Consider the following 24,739-nt stretch of genomic DNA (forward strand, 5'->3'; position numbering starts at 1 on the left):
ATGTGCCTTATTTAAGCCAAGAGGAATATAAAAATATAGTAAGCAGCCACACCACAATAAAATATTATAAAACAAAAGAGCTGAATGTGTGTAGAGATGGTTCACACTTTTAAACTTGACACGTAAATTGAGAGGTACAATCTAGTGTCAAGATACACAAGCAATATAAGTGCACAGGTAAACTGAGCAGGAAGTTGTGTGCAGGGCCTGCATGGAAGCAGACACATCTGTAAACGGCTGCATTCATTTTGTATACAGTCCTATAAATGGCCTTCTGCAAAACAAAGCCCATTATCTGACCTCTAGGTGTCAGCATTTACTCTCTTTCCTTTGTTTGAAACACAGCAGTTTCATACATTCTTTTTCACTGCACAGAACATAGTACTATCCATGTCTCCAGGTGCGTTGGCTTAAGGCAGGCATGTTCGATGTCCGTTTCGGGGGCCTAATCCGGCCCGCCGGTCGATTTAATCCAGCCCTGTGGCAGTATATGTTCTATAAAAAAGTCCTTTAAAAAGCTTTGGTCCTCTTTGAAAAAAGTTTGGGCACCCCTCGCTTGGCAGTTGTGGCACAGAATTAAATGTAGCGCTGCCACAAACATATTTCAGTTTGCCAGATGGAACCATTCCCCTTTCCTCCCATGTGTGGCTGTTCTGGGGGCTTCTCCCCCCCCCCCCATAGCACAAGTCCTTGCACAGACGCCCACTAATGGGACTGGTCAGGTGAATCCCACCCATAAAATTTGGAAGGGACCTTGTAAGACATCTAGGTCCCACCTGACACTTATATTTATATCAGTATCATAGAACTGTAGAGTTGGAAGGGATCCTGAGGGTCATCTAGTCCAACCCCCTGCAATGCAGGAATCTCAACATGTGGTCTCCCATCCAATTTGAAATCATACCAGGTCCTGCTTAGCTTCACAAATGTGCCAGCAGTTTTATTGCGGTACCAACATACCACTTTAAATAGTCACGGTTATCCCCAGAGAGTCCTGGGAACTGCAGTTTGTTAGGGATGCCGATAGTCATTGGTAGACCTTTATTCCCCTCTCAGAGCTACAATTCCCAGAGTGGTTTAACAATCCATCCCTCTTCCCAGGGAACGCTGGGAAATGTAACTCTGTAAGGGGAATAGACATCTCCTGAAAATGGCAGGCTTAGCTTTTGGCTATCTAAAATGGAAGCCTTGGCATTTAGCATAAAATAAATACCACCCAGCCCCCTAAACGTCAACCTCGTCTTCTGATATAGCGAAATGTCAGCAGAAAAAGTGGGTTGCTGGTACTGAACACAACATTCCCTCTGCACTTTGAGCTCCAAAGATCCAGCTACTCTATATGGGTGCAGTTCAAATGCTCAACACTTTTGAGGCAATGGATGGTGTGTTTAGAAAAACAGCAGAGGGGAAATATCAAAATCTAATAGTCAGTTTTAGCAATCAACACACAGTTTGCTTTTTGTACATTTTTTCCACATCTATAAAATCCCTGATGCATTTCAGATGAATCCAGCAACTCTGAAACGTCTATTTAGCATTCATTCATTCTATTTAACATTCATTCAACACTCCCTCTTGCCTCACAAATGGGAGGTTTGAGAGAAGCAGAAAGAAGGTATTTAAGGTTGTATGAATCACTGGATTTATACTGAAGATTTTGGCCAGGGTTCAAATAACGACCTTAGGCTGCCTAAACGCTTCAAAATACCCAGCAGGATTCCTTTTGGTTGTGCTTGGAACAGCAGACTCCATCATGTCATATCATAAGCTGCCTCTGAAAGTCCCTTTGGTTTCAAAAACCCTTTGCCATGTAGCGTGGAGGACTGCTGTTTTACCAGAGATTTTCAAGAATACATAAAGAACAAATGTAACAGTTCTTTGAATCCTGTATTGCTTCCAATCTTAGGGCTTGGTACTGCTGAGTGCCATCAGCTAGAAGCATTTCATGTAGTGCTACTGTATATTCCTTGTGAAAAACTGGTATAACTGTTTGTTAGATTCTACTTCATGTTTAGTTAGAAGTCTCTCCTGTTCAGCAAAAACCTTCTAACACTGTCCCTTTAATTAGTAGCTTCCTCCTTGCGTCTTCTTTTTTAAAAAGCTTCTACCTCTTTAATTATTTCCTTCCTGTTCCCTTGTATAGCTGCAGCGTTCCTAACTTGGTCATTAGACAGTATCTATTTTCCTGATGGGAGAATTAATGAACATATTTCACATCATAATTATCAATACCAAGACTTGGAAAGGGGTGGAAGGAACTACAGATATCAAAAACTGACTTAAATCACTGACAACCCTTGCAAGGCTCTTATGTGAAGAAGAGAGAAAATGTGTTTTAGGAAAACGTTGATGATCATGGATCTTCACGCTGAGAAACCGCTGATACACCTAAGAGTGAACCAATTTTCTCAGGAATGCAGTATGAGAACCTTTCCGCTAACAAAAACATTGATAGTAACTGTGGCTTGGATTCTGGGGTCCCATGAATCAAACTCCACAAATGGGACTCTCCCATTGGTGGAGGTGGGGGCAGGGCACATGATCTTCATTTACAGTGGTACCTCGGGTTAAGTACTTAATTCGTTCCGGAGGTCTGTTCTTAACCTGAAACTGTTCTTAACCTGAAGCACCACATTAGCTAATGGGGCCTCCTGCTGCTGCTGCGCCACCGGAGCATGATTTCTGTTCTCATCCTGAAGCAAAGTTCTTAACCTGAAGCACTATTTCTGGGTTAGCAGAGTCTGTAACCTGAAGCGTATGTATCCTGAGGTACCACTGTATTGTCATTTGCCTTTCCAGTCTCTTCTGCCTCTTTGGCACTTTCTCATCCTTTGCTGGATCAAAAGAATTCTTCCATTCAAGCAACTGGCTGTAGTCCAGCACACTTCAGCCTCCTTAATTCAAATGCCCATAACCCTGAACTGTAGCCAAGTAAATCAGGGTGCTCTGCAGGTATCTCGCTCTGCACTGGCAAATTGCCTCAGCATCTCTTGTGGGATAATGATGACTTTGGGAGATGCTCACCTTACCATTGGCATTGTTCCTGAGTGTACCAGCCAATGAGAGCACCCACATGACTGGGGGGCGGGGCGGGAGAGAGAACATGTTGCAAAGTCATTTAATGAAAACTATTGATCAGTTTTCTACATCATCCTTGACCATTTCTTCAAACTCAGCTTCAATAAGGCTACTCAGTTTGCATCGCTGAGCATTGCCTTCCATAATGCAGGACGTGGAGTTTTCATTTCCCTCCCTCTCTATATTTATATATAAATAAGCTGCACTCTGCTGTAACAAATGTGCTTGGAGATGAGACTGGCATAATGGGGTCAGTGTGCTTCTGCCTTGAAGTGCGGCAAATTTCCCAGCAAACCTTCACCGCTGAGGCTGCCTCTTGAGCATTGTCTGCTTCTGCTCAGAGCCTGCCGTTCGGTGTCACAGGGAGATCTGCCAGAAGCCACAAAAGCAATGTTGCATGGAACCTGATGTCATCCATCCTAGAGACTCCCCCATGTAGCAACCTGGATCCAGCTGAGATGGGTTGCAAGCTGACACAGAAGGTGGGTAGCAGGAAGATATCTACATTTGTTGCTTAACATAGCAGCTTGCCTGTTTTTTAATGAATGAGCAGGTTGGTTCTAGGGCCTAGCGGTGGACTTTGGGTGATGCTACAATTTGGCATGCACACACACCCGCCTCTCACACTCCATTCTACAGCATTGTTGTAGCACCCCAAACTGGTCATGCTCTCCTAAAACTACCACTGCTAGGGCCCCATTCATTCCTATCTTGAATGAAAATGGGCTTTGTGCAGTGGTGGAATGCCACTGGTCTCCTGCCCTTTCACCCCAAAGATAACACTACACTGTGATCCATTGTAGTGCAGAAAGCTGGACTAGGATAGGATAGGGGAACTTTTTTCAACTGCATCTCTGGTGTATAACATTCATAGGGGTAGAGCATATGCCAATGGTGGGTAAAGCCAAGGCAACAGCAGGTGGATCAATAGATATCACCTCTATCTGCATTCTAGCCACATAAAAGCCAGAGGTTTTCACACACGCCTTCATCTTGTTGTGATCCATTGGGATGGCCCAAGCAAGGAGAGGTAGCAACCAAGATGATCAAGGGCCTGGAAGCCAAGCTTTATAAGAAACAGTTGAGGGAGTTGGGTATGTTTAGCCTGGATAAGAGGAGACTGAGAGGAGATATGGTAGCCATCTCCAAATATCTAAAGGGCTGTTACGTGGAAGATGGACCAGGCTTGTTTTCTCCTGCTCCAAGGGAATGACCTGAAGCATTAGCTTCAAGTTACAAGAAAGGAGATTCCAACTAATAATCAAGAAGAACTTTCTGACTGTAAGAACTGTTAGACAGTGGAATGGACTCCCTTGGGAGGTTGTGGACTTTCCTTCCTTGGAGGTTTTTAAGCAGAGATTGGGTGGCCACCTGTTATGAGATTTCTGCGTTCCAATTGATTTGACTAGATGGTCCTCAGCGTCCCTTCCAAATCTGCAATTTTATGACTTGAGGTCAGGAACCCCTGACCAACCTGGAGGAAGATAATGCCAAACGCCCAAGTTGTCTCTGCAAAGCATCACGATACCTACTGCTACTTCCAGGATCAGAGGCCCTATGCTACTCTGAATACTAGTTGAACATGCCTATGAGCTCAGCAGCAACAAGATGAATGAAAAATGTATGGGAAATAGATACTTTCCTTTCTTTCCATCCTTTGAAGTCATTATTTTTTGTTTCTGCTCGTCAGGTTCTAACTCCCCTCTTGGAATGAATTATTTATTCTCTTTTTCTGTTGGAAGAATAACTAGACACAGAGAATCCAGTATTGCCTCCCATTGCCTGTCACAGAAAATAGCTTTCCTATTTACTCTATGGTTGACATTAAGACACATGGCTAGAATTAGATGGCATTTCACCCCAGGTATGGTGGCTGGTTGTGACTAGCCTGATAACATGTATTATCAGGTAGCCAACATGGTGTCTTCCAGATGTGGTGTCCTCCAGATGTGATGATCCTCCAGATCTCCTTCTCCATCTACCACCACAGAGTTATGACTGAGCCAGAGTTGTCCTAATGCACAGCTCAGTGTCTTGAACACCATATTACATCAGGGCATGTGTGTGCTTCTTTTTAAAAATATGTGACAGCTACCAGATGTGCATATGATCAGAAGCAGCTTCTCCGGGAAGTGCAGAAGCAGCAACGCTTATCACCATGGAAACGCGGGGAAGGAAAAGGATGATTTAGTATGGAATCTGGGTCCTCGGTTTTTTGTTCATTTCATACTTCCACTTTGCTGCCTTAGCTATTGCTGTTGCTCTCATGCTCTGCTTGTGGGCTTCCCATAGGATTCATCATGGATGGTGGACATCATCTGCCCTGTGGGAATGGAGCAGAGAGTCGGATGCAGGAGAGAGGCAAAGCCCACATGAAGGCCTGATCCAGCCCCCTTCCCCCTCAGGACAACTTTTTTATTTTATGCCATTTGTTTGTCTGGGTAATTTAAAATTATAAACTGCCTGGAGCGCCTTGGCAGAAGGTCAGCGTATGAATGCAAACAGAAAACAAATGAATAAATGGCATCTGTCTACCTGCTGTGGGAAGAGTATTATGAACTAGGTAGGGCTTTGGCTTGATCCCTTTTAGACACTTGCTGGATAATTCTCTATGCTGCCCGGCTTTTGCAGACAGTTAAAAAACACCCACTTTCCCACAGTTAGCCAGAGTTTTGTGACTCTGGTGATTTTTATGTAGGATTATTTTGTGTGTGTGTGTGTGTGTGTGTGTGTGTGTGTGTGTGTGTTGCTTTACACTGCTTTGGTTTTCTCTTAATGAAATTGATATATATAAGATTTTTTATAAATAAATAAATAAATAAATAAATAAATAAATAAATAAATAAAATTATCGATCAACAGCTAAATAGAATCAAATAATTGTAGAATTTGAAGATACCTTGAGGGTCATCTAGTCCAAACCCCTGCAATGGAGGAATCTTTTGCCCAACGTGGGGCTTGAACCCACAACCCTGAAATCATGCTCTACCAACTGAGCTATCCTAGTTTGAATGGATATAGATATAGATGTATGAATGAATATAATTCATGAAGTTAAACTTTCACTTGAAGTAGTATGAGTTGTCAAACAGAGAGAGAGAGGGAGAGACTTTCAATTCAACAGGGGACTTAGAGTTATTATTCATGACACCATGAGTGAATTATGCTGTATGATAAACTTTCTGCTCTGTCCTTGGTACTGAAATATGAATAGGTGAGTTTGAGCAGATGAAGGGCTGCAGTACATTTATTGCATGTAAAAGCTGGGGGGGGGGGTGTTTCTATTTGTGTAATATGTTTTATATTTGTGCCAGCAAATGGATTATTGGGGAGGCGGGAGAGATAGGCAAAACCAGAAAACAGGCTGCAATGGAATGGAATGCCTGGCGTCCTGAACAGCTATGCTCTACGCCGCAACGTTTTGTTGCAATACCCATGTACAGTAGCTCATTAAAGAGAAATAGGAAGTGTTGGCTTCTAGCTTGACAACAGACTTACACATTTTTGATTTGTACTTATGCTGCCTTTAGCAAGTCATTGCACAGTCTAGAGAAGAAAGAGAGGGCAACCTTTATTTTATTTTCATCTCAGCATTTGGCTTTAAACCATTTGTCAGTTCAAATCACTGGTCACTGAAGCAGCAGCAGTAAGGAGAAGACTAGAGTGCTAACATACAGCATGCTGCCTAGAAGGAAAGAACAGTTCATGAGCCAAAGATGGGGTGGATTTCCTTCCACAGTGTGTTTACGTGCTTCCCAGAAGGCCATCACAATGACACGATTCTGCACATCAAATGGAGGTGGCAGGGAAGGAACATAGTACTGCAAGTCCCAAGAAGCTACTGAAAGTAATGGGGCCCTTTATATGTCCAGCTGTCCTTTGTCAACAACAAATTGTCACTCTTTTTTGTGTTGAATATATGCTATATAGTAATTTATGGACCTAATAGGTGTCTAAAGCCTTTTGCACATGTTGCCATGCAATCAGTCCATGTAGAATGTAAGCACCCTATATATAGAAATGAGCAAACTAGTGATATTTTAGGGATCAGGCGAGCAGGCGGGGCCCATTACTTTTACACCGTAAGAGCCTACACAACACAATTCACTGTTGCTGTATGTAGGTTTTATTTGTTTTTTTATCTTATATTTTGGAAATGTACATCCAGGTTTTTTCCTTTAAAAAAATTTTGGGGGCCCCAAGAGAGTGGGGCCCCAAGCTATAGCTTGTTTAGCTTATATGTAAATCTGACACTGGCCCCAACACATGCTGTTTTCCTTTTTTAAAGATGGCGTATTTTTTTTAAATAAACAAATATGTTATGGTCACCCCGCTTCTCTGAGCAATGAGAAGCTTCAGGGGTGCAGCATTTACCCCGTATTTGGTTCTCCTTGGAAGGTCACTAAAAAGCTTATTGGGGTTCTATCGTATTTGCATTTATTCACAGATGCTCAGGTTGAACATAGATGGAGGCACAGTTTAAAACACTGAGAAAGCCTACTTGCCCCCACGACAGATCTCTAGCAAGACAGCAAGCACCCTAAGGCCTGGTTTGCATGCAGCATTAAACTATGGTTTCAAACAGGGGTGGCTAACCTCCAGGTGTTGTTGGACTCCAATTCCCATCCAACCCCCAGCTAGCATGACCAGTAGCCAGGGATGATGGGAGTTGTAGTCTGGCAACATCTGGAGGGCCACAGGTTCCCTACCCTAGTTTAAAATGAACTATGGTTTAGCCTGCACAGCCACTTTGCTCCTCACCCATTTCTGACTGTAGGGGGGAATCAAGCCAGAGTCTGGTTTGTTATGATGACTGAACCCAAACTTGTGGCTTCCTTCTTCCAAGCAAACTATGAGCGTTAACCAAGAACACACCCTGGATTCTGCTTGTGGTTTGGAAGGAAACAAACCAAACAGGCTTACATATGTATATCAACAAGCTTGTTTCTTCCCTCACATGGTACAGTCAAGAGCAGCAGAGATTCAAGGTACTCATGCATGTTAAACCATAGTTTGTTGTAAATAGTGGTTTTATGTTATGTGCAAGCCAGGCATAAGAAGATGCTTACAAGCCAAACTCTGTGGTCACATCCACGCCATTTAAATCCTAGAATGCTCCCTGGCAGGACATTGGCTGTAGTTTTAAAGGCTTGCTTCCCATTTAATTTAGTATTAAATGATGATAATTATGATTTTGCTTATTCAGAACATTTAACATTCCCTAATGAGCAAAATAAAAGCCTGTATCTCTGCTTAGTGAATTTAGAGACTTCCTGACAATGTGGGTTCTTTGCTTCCAGGGTTGAGACTTCCACAATGATAAGGCTTCTGGCTTTGACTGGTGTCATTGCAATATGCACTACCTTCTGAAACTTGGCTCTGGAAGGTGCTGGTGTTCACTGCAGGTTCTCTGTTATCCTGTCCTCAAGCGGATACTTAGTGATATGTTTGGAGAGATAGAGAATTAAGAGAGCGAGGGATGATCATCTTGCATGAAAAATGAAAAGCATAAACTGTATCTGACAAAGTCATCCCATTAGTGCAAGGCATTCTACCTACACAACATGACTTGCTCGCTCTACTCTCACTGTACAGGCCCTGTTTCCCCTCTCCCCCCCCCAACCCTCTGGAGAAGATCTGTGGGACATATGGGGAGAGGAGAGGGAGAATATGTTCTGCTGTGCAGGTACAAATCCTTGTGCTAATGGGGCATCTTTTTTGGATGCAACTCTCTACTTATAGCTTTGTGGCCCACTGTTTTGTACAGACAGGGGATGTACATAGAACACTGAGGTCTTTAGTCCTACCCCAAGGAATCTCTGTGAGGGAACTCTTGATTTCAAGTCAAAGGGCAGATTTTGATTTTGACTTCCAACATCACTCGCACAGTTCGTGTGTGGTTCCACTTCCCAACCCAGCAATAAGTGATAGCTTTCTGTTCCAAGGCCCCCCGGCCTTTGAGGCAAGATGAGGCAACTTTCTCAGGCAGCAGGATCTACAGGGGCAGCAGATCCAGCCTCCAAGGAACACATTGTGTGTAGATATTTATTCCTGTCCAACACAGAGCTTCACTCCCTCCTTCTTCCCTGGTGAGGGACGCCATTTTGCTGTTTGCCTCAGCTGCCAAAATGTCTCAGATTGACCATGGTCCATTCTATAGGAGAACATTAAGGGATGGGATCAGGGATTAATTTTTCTCTTTCGGCCTGATCATTCGAGTTATTAAGCAAAGGCTGGGTGGTCATCTGTCAGGGATAATTTAGTCGTAATTCCCATTACAGGAGATTGGACTCAGGGATGGAGGAAAGGGGTGTGTGGTGAGGGGTGTGTGGTGGGGGTGGTCCACCTCAGGTGTCACCACTGAGGGGGGTGACAAAATGCCGGGTGGCATTCACCACGGGACCTGCAGCACGCCTGATCCACACGTCTCTCGCAGTGGCTTGGACACCTGCAGACTGTGCGCTGCCCCAAACAGTCTGCCCACCGCCTCCCCCTCAGCTGTAGAGCGGCTGAGTGGGAGGAGGCAGGCAGACTCCTCAGAGGCCCCACAGAGCATCCTGCCCCAGCTCGCCTGACCCCACAGGCAGCTGGTCCTGCCCTCGCTGGTGGCTAGCCCCACCCCTGGGTACAGGGCATGCGCCAGGTGCCCGCTCAGCCTGCTCCACCACTGGTTGGGCTAGATGACTGCAACTCCACAATTCTATGATTCAATCAACAAATCAATCACGTCTGCTCTTATCTGGATTGAGCCATGCCCTGGGCTTTCTTTTTTGGTCATTCTGGAATGATGGCTCAGTGTGCTAACTATGTGCAACCAAATGCCATTCATCCATAGACAGGTAGATGTTATTTGCAGGCATTCTCTTAGGCAGTGACAGCCATCTGTAGCAGCAGAGAAAAGGCTTGCTAGGCCTTCAGCTCCACTGCATTTCCAGGTGAAATGCCCCCCACTAATGATGCTCTGGAGAAAAGATCTACAGAGATGAGCCTACTATACCCAAGTAGAGTACAATTGGGGATCTAAATGCATGATTTCAAATCCTGAAGACCAGCTGCCTCTTCAGACCCCCATCTCCAGTGTGTAAGGGTTGGGGGGTGGGGGAACAGGTCTGTCAGAAGGCTGGTGAGGTGTGGCCCTGCTCTCCTTGAGGAGAGAGTGGCTGAAAAGAGCTAGATAAAAACTTTACTGTTGTTGTTATTACAGCAAGATGACAGCAAGGTGGGGGCTGACATCATGGGACTGAGCAATTTCTGGATGCACAGTCCCACTGTGTCCTCAGAGGTCCTCAGCGGGATTGCTGCCTAGCAGGAGAAGGACACAAAGGGCATCCTAGATTGAGGGCAAGAAATCCTTCCTGGTTAATCCAGGCAACATGTCGCTATCACGTTCCTGTGACTAGACGTGAGTGCGATTTTGATTGTGCAAATCTGTGTTCACCTGCCTTGAGAACCTCTTTGGGAAGAAGAAGACAAAGGAGGAGGAGAGAGGGATAAAAGTCTCATATGTATAATAATAATAACGAACGCATTGCACTGCAAAATTGCAAATTGACATCCCTTCTGAAGTTGGCAGTCTACTTGTGTCAGCTTTGACCTACATTGCAAGGGCCTAAACATTTCTTTCCTTCCTGTGCAAGCCTAAATTATTCATGTCAAGGAGTGGAATTTGCTCATGCGCTACATAGTTTTCCCATTGCCTGATGGTTCCAAGACAGAGAAAGGCCCACAGAATTGTTTTTCCTGCCTGGTGAAATGGTCCCTTTCCATTTCTGACTTTCTTCTCTCCGGGGACCATACATAATATACACACAATGCAACTTTTGTGACCGATCTTCTAGAAAGAGAGTCTTGTGGCGTCTCAGGCCACCACAAGCCAGTGTGGTGTAGTGGTTAAGAGCGGTAGTCTCGTAATCTGGGGAACCGGGTTCGCGTCTCCGCTCCTCCACATGCAGCTGCTCGGTGACCTTGGGCCAGTCACACTTCTTTGAAGTCTCTCAGCCCCACTCACCTCACAGAGTGTTTGTTGTGGGGGAGGAAGGGAAAGGAGAATGTTAGCTGCTTTGAGACTCCTTAAAGGGAGTGAAAGGCGGGATATCAAATCCAAACTCTTCTTCTTCTTCTTCATCTACACATTACTGTCTTAAAACACAGCGAAGTCATTCCCCACCCCTGTTGCATTTCAAGTCATATTTGTGTCTTGCTGTACACAACAGAGAGGGGCAGGGATGTGTTCATGCGATGCATGTACCTCTTAGGTGCCTGTACCTCTTAGGTGTTCCTGTGTCTGCAACACAACAATCCTGATATCCTTATACATGAAGCTGTCATTTGTGCATGCACAGTGGCTATCCCAGATGTACACACCTCAGCTTAACTGAGAATTTAATGTAGCTTACAATTTCAAATTGGATGGAAGCTAGTTTGATGGAAAGCCTATCTAACAGCAGTTTCTCTCAAGAAACTACAGGACTGCGGCTAATGTGTACACAGCTTCAAACACCAGTAGCGGGAGTGCACAGGAGCAAAAGTAAATGGTAATGTGCAGACAGTCTTAGAGACAACACATGTATTGTGGTGCAAGCCTTCTGTTCAACCCAATTGCCAAAAGAGACAACATTCTCCCTGCAGGCAGCAAAGCCACATTTCTGGATAGCCAGAAGAGGGTATCAGAGAACAAGCCATCCTTGGAGAAGAGATAAACAACTGTGTCTGTATTGTCTGCCCATTTTCCATTTATGGAGATCAAGACAGGTATAATCACCAAATTCACATATTCATCACAATGGAAATGTTCCATAAAGAATCTTTGGACTCAATTAGAAAGACCTGTTTGCAAATGTAGATACAATTGAGGTACAATTGAGCACCAGCCTGAAGATGACGAGTGAGACCTCGTCGAAACGTCGCCTAGACACCCCAACTTTTACACGGGAAGACACCCGAGGACACCAAAACCTGCAATTGAGGTATTTGGTTAAAGAATAAAATGCAGCCAGTAAGGTATAATAAAAGGAAAATTTCCTGGATGCCTAGATCCAGGTTTGGGGCAAGTACTCTTTGGTGAGAAAGCCACAGCAGAGATTTAAAATCACAAAATATGCAGCAAAGAAAAGCATGGAAATATAGGTGGCTAGACTTTTAAAAGATACCCTTCATAGTTGCTTCCAAAGTTCCCCACCTCCCCTGGCATAGAAAGAGACAAGTAAGTTAAAAATGAGTTACCTACAAACTCTTCCAAAGTCAGATTCATGTGCTTTTCCATACAGCAGCAAGAAAAGACTGGCAGTATAACTTAGGTTACAAAATGGTAAAATGTTTTAAAATTATAGAAACCCAAAGATGGCTTGCTTAAGCCACATGGTGTAAGTTTGAAGCATCTAGCTTGGACCTCCTTACTGGTAAGGTTCACATAGTGGAAGAGAGAAAACAAAGAGTTTGAGAACTCTTCCTCCCAAGATGAGGGAGGGTGACAGAACAGCTTAATCTATAGTTGTAACTTGTTCGTGCAGTAATTAGAGTTAAGCATGTTGGTTATACAAGGCTGGAGAGATATGACACTTGGCTTTAGCATAAAATATCAGATATTGGGAAGCAATTTAGAAAAAAATAACCAATGACAATAATGCATGATCCAAAACCATGAGTCAGGAAGGAACTGGCTAGGGTTACTTTATATGGATTTTGAAAAAATGAAAACCTTCTTTGTCATTGGTTATTTGTAAATTGTTCTCCAACACCTGATGTTTATGCCAAACTGTAGGTGTAAGTCCACACTGCATGCGAGCAGTGGATGTGGCCATCTCTCTCTCTCTCTCTCTCTCATGCACACACACAAGCATACAACCTTGTGTCCTCAGCAGGTTCATGTAGATCAGCTAAGTTGGGTTGTCTCTCCCTCTTCATTCATTAAACACTAGATCTCATTACCTGAGCAGGAGCATTCCCAGCAGAGCACTGGCTCCACTCATTCCACATTAGCACTATGTCCACATTAGTGTTTTATTTTTATCATGACTGCTGCCAAAATTAGTGGGGTTTGGAAAAATTCACTTGGGAGGCTGAATCAGCCCCCCCCCAAAGTGGGACAACTCCTAGCTGCTTCTGCCCTATCCAAATACATGGCTCTCCATATAATGCCCCTCAACTCTTAGCTAAAGTTTTGTGTGCATGCATGCATGTGTACACAGGCAAATACGCACATCTAGGTATGTAATAACTTGAACATCACGAGATATGTATTATTTATTCTATTATTTATTTACTTGATATTGTTGTACTCCAACTTCTAGCAGCCTGAGTCAGATTGCCCAGCATCATAAGGAGGGCCACAGGCTCCCCAACCCTGGTATAAGGAGTCAACAAGTACAGTAATATAATTCCATGCTGTTCAAGATTAGTTGTCTCTTGTAGTCAGTAATACTCTTGATGCAATGATCACCGGTGTCGAAGCAATGATTCTTCAACATCAACTTCGTTGAACTGGTCATGCTGTGAGGATGTCTGATTATTGTCTTCCAAAGCAACTTCTCTAATTCAAACTTGAAAATGGAATGTGTAATGCTGGTGGTCAACAAAGGACTCTCTCAAGACAAATCTTGAAAAAATGTAGTATAAACACCGACAATTGGGAAACACTGACCTGTGAGCGCTCCAATTGGAGAACAGCCTTTACCAAAGGTGTCATGGGCTTTGAAGACACTTGAACTCAGGATGAAAGGGAGAAACATGCTAAGAGCAAGGCAAGCTTGGCAAACCCTCACTTCCACCCGGAAACCTATGCCTCCACTGTGGAAGGACGTGTGGATCCAGAATTGGCCTCCCCAGTCACTTACGAACTCACTGTTAAAACCGTGTTTATGGAAGGCAATCTTACTCAACTATGAGCGATCCCCAAAGAAGAAGAAGAAATACTCTTGATATTTAGTGTGCTCTTTTTCCAAACTCCTCTAACAATGTTAAGATTAAGGACTTTAAAAACCGAAATAGAAACAGGTTTAACTTGTTTACACAGCACACACCTGAAACAACAGTGAACAAAGAGTACTAGTCCCACTTCTCTGTTAGCCAACAAACACCTGAAATCCAATACCTAGCTTGTGCTTGTGAGCACTGGATCCCATGTCTGCCATTGTGGCATAAAAGGGATTGCATGAAGGATTATGCTATCAGTGGCTGCTAGCCACAATGGCTATCTATGTTCTACCTCCACTATTGGAGACAGAGTGCCTTTGAATGCCAGTTGCAATCAGGGAAGACATGCTGTTGTACTCAGGTGCTGCTTTCTAGCTTCCCATAAGCATCTGGATGGCCACTGTGAGAAGAAGAAGCTAGACTAGATGGGCAATTGTCTTGATCCAGCAAGCTCTTCCAATCTTCTTAAGTTGCCTCGACTTTCAGAATCCCACTTGCTGAGAATCACAATTAGGAAGAGTGCTGCTGCTCTCAGAAGGGCTTCCCACAAACTTTGCTTGGCAAAGAACAGGGTACTGGACTCAATGGATCTTTGGTCTGATTCATCAGATCTCTTGTAATGTTCTTACCAGACTTCTGGCCAAATCCAACTTTGTAGTTGCTGTTTAGTCATTTAGTCGTGTCTGACTCTTCGTGACCCCATGGACCAGAGCACACTAGGCACTCCTGTCTTCCACTGCCTCCCACAGTTTGGTCAAACTCACGCTGGTAGCTTTGAGAACACTGACCAACCATCTCGTCCTCTGTCATCCCCTTCTCCTTGCTTGTCTTTGTCAATGGAGTTTTCTTAGCAGGGATACTGGAGTGGCTCGCTGGTTCCTGCTCCAGGTGGATCACGTTTGGTCCAAACTCTCCACTATGACCTGTCCATCTTGGGTGGCCCAGCACGGCATAGCTCATAGCTTCTCTGAGTTATTCAAGCCCCTTCGCCACGGCAAGGCAGTGATCCATGAAGGGGCAAATCGAACTGAAGAGAGTTTATCATTATCTGGATCAGCAAACACTTGTTTCTTTAAAAGCTAATATTTGCAGATCACTACTTTTCATCACCATCTAGTTTGCTTTAAAGCTGGCAGTTTTTCAAGAGACAGTGGTCTGGAAATATATCTGCCGGTCAGGTTTCCTTGTAAGATTAAATTTATATAAACAGAAATAGTTTGCATTATTTGAATAAACATCCACAAATTTATGAATAGAATATATGACAGATAAGGTAATGATGAAGACAGGAGTGCCTGGTGTGCTCTGGTCCATGGGGTCACAAAGAGTTGGACACAACTAAACGACAACAAAGGTAATTATATGTATAATTTTTAACATGCAGAGAATAACAAGTGCAAACAAATCAGAGTAGGGAGCTGAGGGAAGTCTCGGGAGAGAGGGAGAGGGAGGGGTGGGGAGTAGGGGATAAAAAGGGGGTGAAAATGATGCAATTGATTACTTGGATGGATAATTTGTTTTGTTGAAATTGTTTAATAAAAATATTTTAAAAAGAAAAAAAAGAAATAGTTTGCATTGAATGTTAAGCTTACAGCGTTCTGGGATTCTGCAGCAGCCAATTACAATTATTTGGCACAGTTCAGAAGTTACAATTTAGCGTAGTCCATCAGTGCCGTGTTCAGATGTGCAATGCTACCCAAATGCCCACCTGCAGGAGTGAGCAGAGCTACTTGCAGGGGTTATGTGGAATTGCATGTCTTTGTGGAGCCTTTACTCACACAGCTGACCTCTTCAGAATATGTCCTGTCCCAGTTCACACAATCTGCACTTCTACATGGTTTCATGCTGGACTGAAAGGCTGACCAGAGCTGTTCCATTTCTCCCACCCCTGCCACATAGTTCAAAATTTCACCTTACCCAGGAAGCCCAAGGAGCTATCCAGCAGACCAATAAGTACTCTTTGTTAGGTGTGGGTGACAGGCTTCAGGCTTGCTGGGTCTATTCTTCTTGTAGTTTTGAACTAGAACCCTGAGATCTACTAGCCAGAGCCAAGCACAAAATATAGACACACACAGAGAGACACACACACACTGAGAGTTTGGGATGGTCAACTGTTAATAATTGCTTTTGTTACCATGTTATGTCATGGGTTACAAAATAGCTAGAAAATGACTATGAAGTTCTGAAAGGGTTTCAGTTTATTTGTGTGTGTTTTAATTTTAAAAAGAGCCATATTCATTACAAAAATGCTTCAGGCACTTTGTAGGACTCCTCTGGATAAAAGCCCTTCTCAGGAGTCCTCAAAACTGCATGATCCACTTTTGGATCAAGACCCTCTTAATTAGGCTCCTTATGCAAACCTCCAAAAAGAGAACGGGAAAACCAGCATGTCAGGAAGGATGCAACACAAAGTTTACAGTAGCTGATCAGCAATCTGAGAAGAAAAGCAACCAGAGAAAAGAATTACATGAGGTCAGGGAATCTGTTTTTTTCCAAGTACCAAAACAGAATGGAGATTGCACACACACAAATCCTTTCCTGAAGACTGCAAACATTGTTCATTTCAGCTACGTAATTTAGGGCCATGTTGTTGTTGTTGCTGCTGCTGTGGTTAATTGGGGGTTGGAAATCCTTGCTGAACCACTGCAAATCACCCAGAACCCAGCAGCTGATCCCCATCTGCTCCTCTGTCCATCCTTTTCTAGATAGTAAGGAAGCTGTCCAGCAAAAATCTTAGGGAGCACAGTAGCTGCTCAGCTCCCTGTCTCTTACAGGGCTGTTGTTGTTGCTCTTTCTGGGCAATCCTGCAAAGTAAAAGAATGTTGAACCGCTTTTCAAGGAGGCTGCCAGCTGCTCCACCCTCTTGGGAATGGGGAAGGCTGCAGCTCAGGGACAGAGCATCTCTAATTGCCCAGGTTCAATCCCCTCCAGCATTACCAGGTAAGACTGGGAGTGTCTCCTGCCTGTGGCATTGGAGATGTGTAAGGCAGCTTCCTGTGGTCCTAAGAATGAGGACAAAGCTAGTGGTGGCAGCAGCAGGACTGCTGGGGGTGGTGGTAGGATTGGCACTGAGGGGGCACCAAAGGTGGCCAGCCCAGCCCCCACACTATCTATATTGTGTAGTGGTTAGAGAGCTGGACTAGGACCTGGCAGAGTTGTTGTTGTTGTTTAGTCATTTAGTCGTGTCTGACTCCTGTCTTCCACTGCCTCCCGCAGTTTGGTCAAACTCATGCTGGTAGCTTCTAGAACACTGTCCAACCATCTCGTCCTCTGTCGTCCCCTTCTCCTTGTGCCCTCCATCTTTCCCATCATCAGGGTCTTTTCCAGGGAGTCTTCTCTTCTCATGAGGTGGCCAAAGTATTGGAGCCTCAGCTTCAGGATCTGTCTTTCCAGTGAGCACTCAGAGCTGATTTCCTTAAGAATGGATAGGTTTGATCTTCTTGCAGACCATGGGACTCCAGGTGATCCACCTGGAGCAGGAACCGGCAAGCCACTCCAGTATCCCTGCCAAGAAAACTCCATGGACAAAGACCTGGTAGAGACCAAGGGTCAAATCTCCACTAAGCCATGAAGCTCACTGGGTGACCTTGGGCTAGTCCCTACCCTCTCAGACCAGCCTACCTTACAAGGTTATTCTGGGGGTTAAATGAGGAAGGGGAGAACCATGTGCCTCAAGCTCCTTGGAGAGGCAAAATGTGGGATAGAAATGCAATAAATAAATACAAACAAATAAAAATTGTGTGTCATGTTCCTGCAAATTACCATAGTGAGGGGCATAAAATCCACCCTCAAAATGTATGATGCAACTACAGTGGTACCTCGGGTTACAGATGCTTCACGTTTCATACTCCCCTAGCCCAGAAATAGTACCTCAGGTTAAGAACTTTGCTTCAGAATGAGAACAGAAATCCTGCGGCGGAGGCAGCAGGAGGCCCCATTAGCTAAAGGTTAAGAACAGTTTCAGGTTAAGAACGGACCTCCAGAACGAATTAAGTTCTCAACTCGAGGTACCACTGTATTTCTTTGAAAGATGGCAGACTTCAATCCTTTAGAAATGGAGGCGACTGGGTTGGCAAATTCCATGTACTTCTTCCATTAAAAATAAAATAAAGTACGGTAGTTACAGGCGTGTGTTGACAGTACTGCTTGTTCTCAGCTGATTTCTCAAACACCTGCGATCTCCGCTTCCTCCAAGACGAAAAACTTCCTTCCTTGGAGGTTGGACGGGCCATCCATCATGGATGTTTTGGTTGAGATTCTTGCAATTTGGGTGGACTAGATGACCCTGGGTGGTCCCTTCCAACTCTACAGTTCTATGATTCTAAGACGACACCGCGCGTTGCTCAGAGAAAGAAGTGGGCGCAAGAGGCTCCCTCCCCAAAGCAAACCGAAGCGCCCCTCGGTCCCCTCCCCGCGGCGCTTCTGCCCTCTGCCAGGAGGCGTCCACGGCTGCAGCAGCGCCAGGCAGCCAAGCGGACCAGGCAGAAGCAGCCGGCGGCAACGGCGGCTCCACGTGTCAGGGCGGGGCGAGGCAGCGCTCGGGCTGGGCAGGGCTGGAGCTGCTGCGCGCTAGCGAGGGAGCGAGCGAGGCATCGGCAGGCAGGCAGGCAGGAGGGCGAGCGAGCGAGCTAGGAGGCTGCTGCGGCATTGACGGCGCCTCGCCTTTGCCTCCTCCCCTGGCCAGCAGCTCTGTGCCCCGCGCCACCTCCCACCACAGCTGCGTCGCCGGGTCCAGGCGGGATGGGACCCCTCCGGGAAAGCAGCAAGGTGAGCGCACGGCGGAGGGGCTCGCAGGTGGGACGGGCAAGGGGCGGAATGGGACACCTCGGGGACAGCGGCCAGGTGAGGTAAGAGGGCTCACCGGTGGGGCTGGCGAGGAGGAGGAGGAAATCAGGATGTGCGTTTGTGGGTGCAGGTCCGTGCACGTGCAGCCCCAAAGACAGACGTTCGGTGTGTCGCGTGTACGTGTGAATGCTTGCCATAATGTGTGCGGGTGAATGCGGGGTGTTGTATGTGCTGGCACCGGGGTTCAAGCTTTGGCTAAGGTAAGAGCGGTGTTTAAGACTAGGAAAATACCAGCAGAAAAAAGTGGGATGATGGATATTTTCACTTTCCCCTCCCCTTCACTCCTCATCTCTAAAATGCCCAGCAACAGACGCTAAAAGAGCAAACGCTGCTGAGTCCGCCCCTGATGGAGTCTGACATCATTAAGGCAAAATTTGTGGGATTCAGGGTGTGTGCGTTTATTTGAGGAAGTGAAGTCGAATAGGGTGGATGGGGGTGTGTGGGGCAAAGGCAAGGGATCGGGGTGAAGGAAATTCATAAGTGGGGGTCCCCAAGCAAAGGGGAGATGAAAGGTGTCTCTCGCCCTCCCCACCTTCCTTGCAACAACATCACCCAGAAGAGTGTCCCTCGAGTCCATCTCTGATGGAGTCTGACATCATCACTGCTGCTGTGCCCCTGCCGCAGATTTTTCTCTGGAGTGGAGGTTTTGCGGGGGGGGGGGGCAGAGAGAGACCTAGCTCACAATTACGTCACCCCAAAGCTGGGAAGGCTGACCAGAATCCCCATTTTCTCTGGGCATTCCTTCCCCCATCCTCTTTGCATTTGCCGGAACCTCTTGGGGGCTGTAGCCCTGCTGATACAGGTGGCAAGGATGCTGCAAACGGCTGCAATAATTGCCTTTCAGTGCTTTTCCAGCTGATCCAATTTTAGCACAGTAATTGCAGTGCTGGTACTCGGTTGTCTTTGCATAGGATCTGTGCATCTCCAGTCTGGCAAACCTTTCGCTTTTAGCTGTTGACTTCTGGTTTTTTCTACCTCTCCGGCAGGGGAGTGCACTTCTGTGTGGATATTCACACACACATATTGATCGAACAAGGCTAACCCCCATCTGCTAGGTGTGGATACAAGAGGGGGCTTTTTATGGCGATATGTTGGACTGTTGCACAAGAGCAAAACTCCAGCATTTACAGATTGCTGGAAAAGCCCTGCGAGCCATTTTGCAATTACGATGGAGTTGCCTCAGCAGCAGCAAATCGCATCTTCCTAGCAAGTAGACCATGTGACGAATACATATGCTTGCAAAGATGCTTGCCACATCAATGTCTGCATGTGACATTTCCCACATTCTCGCCTCGTTTTCAGCTCTGCTCAGTTCAGCAGTGGCATAACAGCCGCTGCAAATCGCTTCCGCATGGGCAGAACCACAGTTAGGCTGTGTGCACGACATACATTTAAAGCACATCGTCTAACCTGCACAGAGCTACAATTCCCAGCACCCTTAACAAACTATAGCTGCCAGGATTCTCGGTGGGAGGAGGGAGGTAATGTGCTTGGCATTTATGGTGCACAGAAACTTAGTACAGTGGTACCTCGGGTTACATACGCTTCCAGTTACATACGCTTCAGGTTACAGACTCCGCTAACCCAGAAATTGTACCTCGGGTTAAGAACTTTGCTTCAGGATGAGAACAGAAATCATGCTCCAGTGGCGCGGCAGCAGCAGTGGGAGGCCCCATTAGCTAAAGTGGTGCTTCAGGTTAAGAACAGTTTCAGGTTAAGAACGGATCTCCAGAATGAATTAAGTACTTAACCCAAGGTACCACTGTATCATGTTCATCATCAGTGTAGTTTCAGTCTACATCAAGGAAATAAGATAAGAAATATCCAGCCAGTCCATCTGGCTTTGTACTGCGTCCAGAATTTTAAGTCCAGGATTTTAGCTACTAGCCATGATGACTATGATCTGCCTCCACAGTTGGAGGCCAGCAATGCTTCTGAAGACCCGTTTCTGAAAACCACAGGATGGGAGAGTAATCTTGTGCTTGGGTTTCTTGCTGAGGGTTTCCTACAGGCATGTGCTTGTCCACAATGAGAACAGGATACTGAACAAGATGGGCCATTGCTCTGATCCAGCAGCTCTTATGTTCTTACGTTGTGCCATTGAGATGGCCCTTCCATGTGGCTCACTGTGGCCAGCTGGAATGCTGTCCATGGGCAGCTCCACCTGAGCAGAAGCAGTTTTTGGTGGGGATCATACCATCATAGATTTGGGAGGGACCCCAAGGATCATTGAAGTCCAACCTCCTGCAATGCAGGAAGAAGCAGCAGTCCTGTATGGGGATCGAACCTGCAACCTGGGCGTTATCAGCACCATGCTCTAGCCAACTGAGCTATCCAGGGGTGTTAGCTGATCTGCTGACTCCATACATTGAGCCAGACCTTTGGGTGGGGCGGGGCTGGGAAATACGCATGGACTGATGTGCCCATTGTCTCTGTCATTGGAAGGAGCATAAAATGCAGGACAAGGAGATCTGCCGCAGCCGCATTCCTCGCCTGGTCCTCCGGCCTCATCTCCCCCAGCAGCAGCTCCGCCACCAGAAAGTGTCCCCGGCATCTGAGTCGCCCTTCTCGGAGGAGGAAAGCAGAGAATTCCACCCCCTCAGCTCTTCTGGAGGGTCTGCAAGGACCATCAGCAGCAACAGTTTCTGCTCAGGTATTAGAAGAAACAGTGTGTCTGTGGCAATGCTGATATTATAGTCCAGAGATGGAGAACTAGCAATAATAATAATAATTTTTATTTATACCCTGCCCTCCCCAGCCAAGACTGGGCTCAGGGTGGCTAACACCAGATATAAAACAATTGATTAAGATAGAACTTTAAAAAAGATTAAAATACAACATTAAAATGCAGCCTCATTTCAATAGAAACTCAAGTCAAAAACTTTTTGGGGATGAAAACGTCAAATCTTCACCAAGGCCAACTATCCAGACTGGTCCTACGTGGGCCAGGAAAAAGCCAGGGAAGTCCCCAAATAGGAGTTCCATCACAGAAGGAGAAAGGAAAAAGGAAAGAGGGGTTGATTCCAAGCCAAAGGCCAGGCAGAACAACTCTCTCTTACAGGCCCTGCGGAAAGAAATCAGATCCTGCAGGGCCCTGGTCTCATGAGACAGAGCGTTCCACCAGGCCGGAGCCAGTGTTAAAAAGGCCCTGGCTCTGGTTGAAGCCAATCTAACTTCCTTAGGGCCCGGGACCTCTAGGGTGTTGCTATTTATGAACCTAGTAGGCATGATAGCCATGGTGACTATGTTCTGCCTTGACAGTTGGTGGCAGTGGAGGGCAGAGTGCCCTTGTACTCGAGTCTTGCTTGATCATTTCCCATTGGCATCTGGGTGGCCACTGTGAAAGCAGGAAGCTGGATTAGATGAGCCATTGGCCTGACCATTAGGTTCTTCTTATGTTCTCCAGATATTGTTGAACTGCAAGTCCCATCATGCCAGGCCTTTGGCTATTTGGGAAAGGATATGGGGTATTTATTGGAAAATGAAAGTAATAGACACGTTATAATTGCATGTTCAAGGGAATGTCCTATCATATGTCAAGTAACTGTACAATCTTTAGAGGACATCTGAAGGCAGTGCTGCATAGGGATTTTTTAATGTTTGATGTTTTATTATGCTTTTATACTTGTTGGAAGCCACCCAGAGTGGCTGGGACAACCCAGTCAAATGGGCGGGATGCAAATAAAATTATTACTATTATTATTACTATTACTGGAGGGGGTTGGGCCTCCACTCCTATCAGCCACTGCCATCATGGTCAATGGTCAGGGATCATGAGACTTGTAGTCCAACAACAACTGGAGGGCTATAGATTCCCATGCATTTTTGCCCAATTGCTTTTCCTCTCTACCCAAGAAAATAGAATAACTTCCCTAACGGGGTCAGTGGTAGCAAATACACCAACTGAAACCTGTAGAAAATTAATCAATTTGCTGCATAATGGGAGCCTAGGAAGCCAGGTCCAGCTATATCAACATTGTCTACACTGAATGACAGCAGCTCTCTTTAGGATTTTAGGCTAAGTTCCCTCCCAGCCCTGCCTGGAGGTGCTGTGAGTTGGACTTGGGATCTTTTGTATGCAAAGCAGATGCTCTTTCACTAAGCTGCAGCCCTTCTCCAGTTACTTTGTCAGAAATGTATCCCAAGAGGCACCAAATATATATTGCTGTATTTTTCCACATTGCCAATTGCCTGGCTCCGTACAGTGGAGCTTTAGAGAGAAATAAAGTCACTGTCAATGAAACTCAGCTCGGAGCACATGAAGCATGTGCCGCTGACTGAAATCAGATGTTTCTGTTTGGATTAGTAAGTGTTTATCTTGAACGCTGCATGAAAAAAAAAATTGGCATGCCCATTTTAAACAGAGCTGAGGTTTACACACTTGGAGACTCTTGAGGGGTGAGGTTCACCCAGGAGCAGCTTAGATCTGCGAATTTAAGTTTGCATGTGAAACGAGAGGGGTAATTGGTTCAGGAGAGTACCGATTTACAGTTTCAAAAGACGGTTTTTAAAGAGAGCTTATATCCAAAGGTGTTTCTAATCCCTGTCTCAATTAAAAGTGACCCAGCAGATGTCATGCAGCAACACTGATTTGTGACACCCAACCTCCCACTGCTTCACTGTGTCACATGTGTGGGTCAGTAATCAAATAATGACCATCTAATACAGGTGTAGGGAACTTTTGGCTCTCTAGATGTTGCTGAACTACAACTGCCATCATCCCTGGCCATTGGCCATGCTTGCTTGCTGGAGCTGATGGGAGTTGCAGTTCAGCAACATCTGGGGGGGCCAAATGTTTGCTGCACCTGGTTCCATATAAGCAATGTTGAGTGTGGAAATTACAGCATGCAAATGAAAATACAGTCTTGCTCCACCTCCATCCCCTGCAGATATTGATACTAATTTGACTAGTGGGAATTTTCCTATAACCACACAGTGGCTTAGTGATTCAAGTCCAAAGACAATTTGGAACAGCTCAGCAAGGGAGAGTGTACAAGGAGGCACAAGGGATTTCTTAGTTGTAGGGGAACATCTACATTGCTAATAATGTACATTGGCTTTCTAAGAACTCAAGTCAAACCTGTATGCAACATCACTCTCCCCATTTGTGGTTCCTAGCAACTGGTTATTTAGAGTCCTACTACCTCTAACAGAGAGGGATGCGGGTGGCGCTGTGGGTTAAACCACAGAGCCTTGGACTTGCCGATCAGAAGGTTGGTGGTTCGAATCCCCGCAACAGGGTGAGCTCCCATTGCTCAGTCCCTGCTCCTGCCAACCTAGAAGTTCAAAAGCACGTCAAAGTGCAAGTAGATAAATAGGTACCGCTCCAGTGAGAAGGTAAACAGCGTTTCCGTGCTGGTTCACCAGAAGTGGCTTAGTCATGCTGGCCACATGACCCGGAAGCTGTATGCTGGCTCCCTCGGCCAATAAAGTGAGATGAGCGCTATAACCCCAGAGTCAGCCACGACTGGACCTAATGGTCAGGGGTCCCTTTACCTTTACCTTACATCTAACAGTGTGCTAGATCATTGCTGCTAACCACTGATAGCTTGTCCTCCATGAATTTGTTCAATCCACTTTCACAGCTATCCAATTCAGTGGCTATCGTTGCCTCTCCGGGGAGTGAATTCTGTAGTTCAATTTCATTCTGTGTGGAGGAAGTACTTATTTTTGCCTACCACTTTAACTTTCACAGCTTCCCCCGGTAGGACTTATAGTTCAAAGAGGGTGACAAGGATTCTAAGCAGGCCTCCGGCTCTGTCTTTCAGAGGAGAGGGAGCGGCTGTTAAATAAGCCCCGAATGACAGTGCACGGCAGTCGCAGAGCCGGGACTCCAGTCATAATTGGTGCCAAAAGCAGCCCTGCTAAGCTTTTCACAATTGGGCAGGAGGAGAGCTGGATTGGC

The 24,739-nt window shown here is 45.6% G+C and overlaps 1 protein-coding gene across 3 annotated transcripts in view; it reads left to right on the forward strand.

The window, feature by feature from the left end:
• The first annotated feature begins 18,424 nt into the window (after positions 1 to 18,424).
• SYBU (syntabulin) overlaps positions 18,425 to 24,739 on the forward strand; it is a 44,195-nt gene continuing 37,880 nt past the window's right edge. For 2 of the 3 annotated variants that reach the window (XM_083450561.1, XM_083450563.1), the window contains exons 1-2: positions 18,452 to 18,756; positions 21,280 to 21,487. In XM_083450561.1, the coding sequence (XP_083306687.1) occupies positions 18,730 to 18,756; positions 21,280 to 21,487 (235 nt within the window). In that variant the 5' untranslated portion in view covers positions 18,452 to 18,729. Of the gene's footprint in view, positions 18,757 to 21,279; positions 21,488 to 24,739 lie in introns of all 3 variants that reach the window. The other variant, XM_083450560.1, reaches the window with a different exon arrangement.

This window comes from Podarcis tiliguerta, assembly GCF_965153285.1.
Source record: "Podarcis tiliguerta genome assembly, chromosome: 7".
Lineage (NCBI taxonomy): Eukaryota > Metazoa > Chordata > Lepidosauria > Squamata > Lacertidae > Podarcis > Podarcis tiliguerta.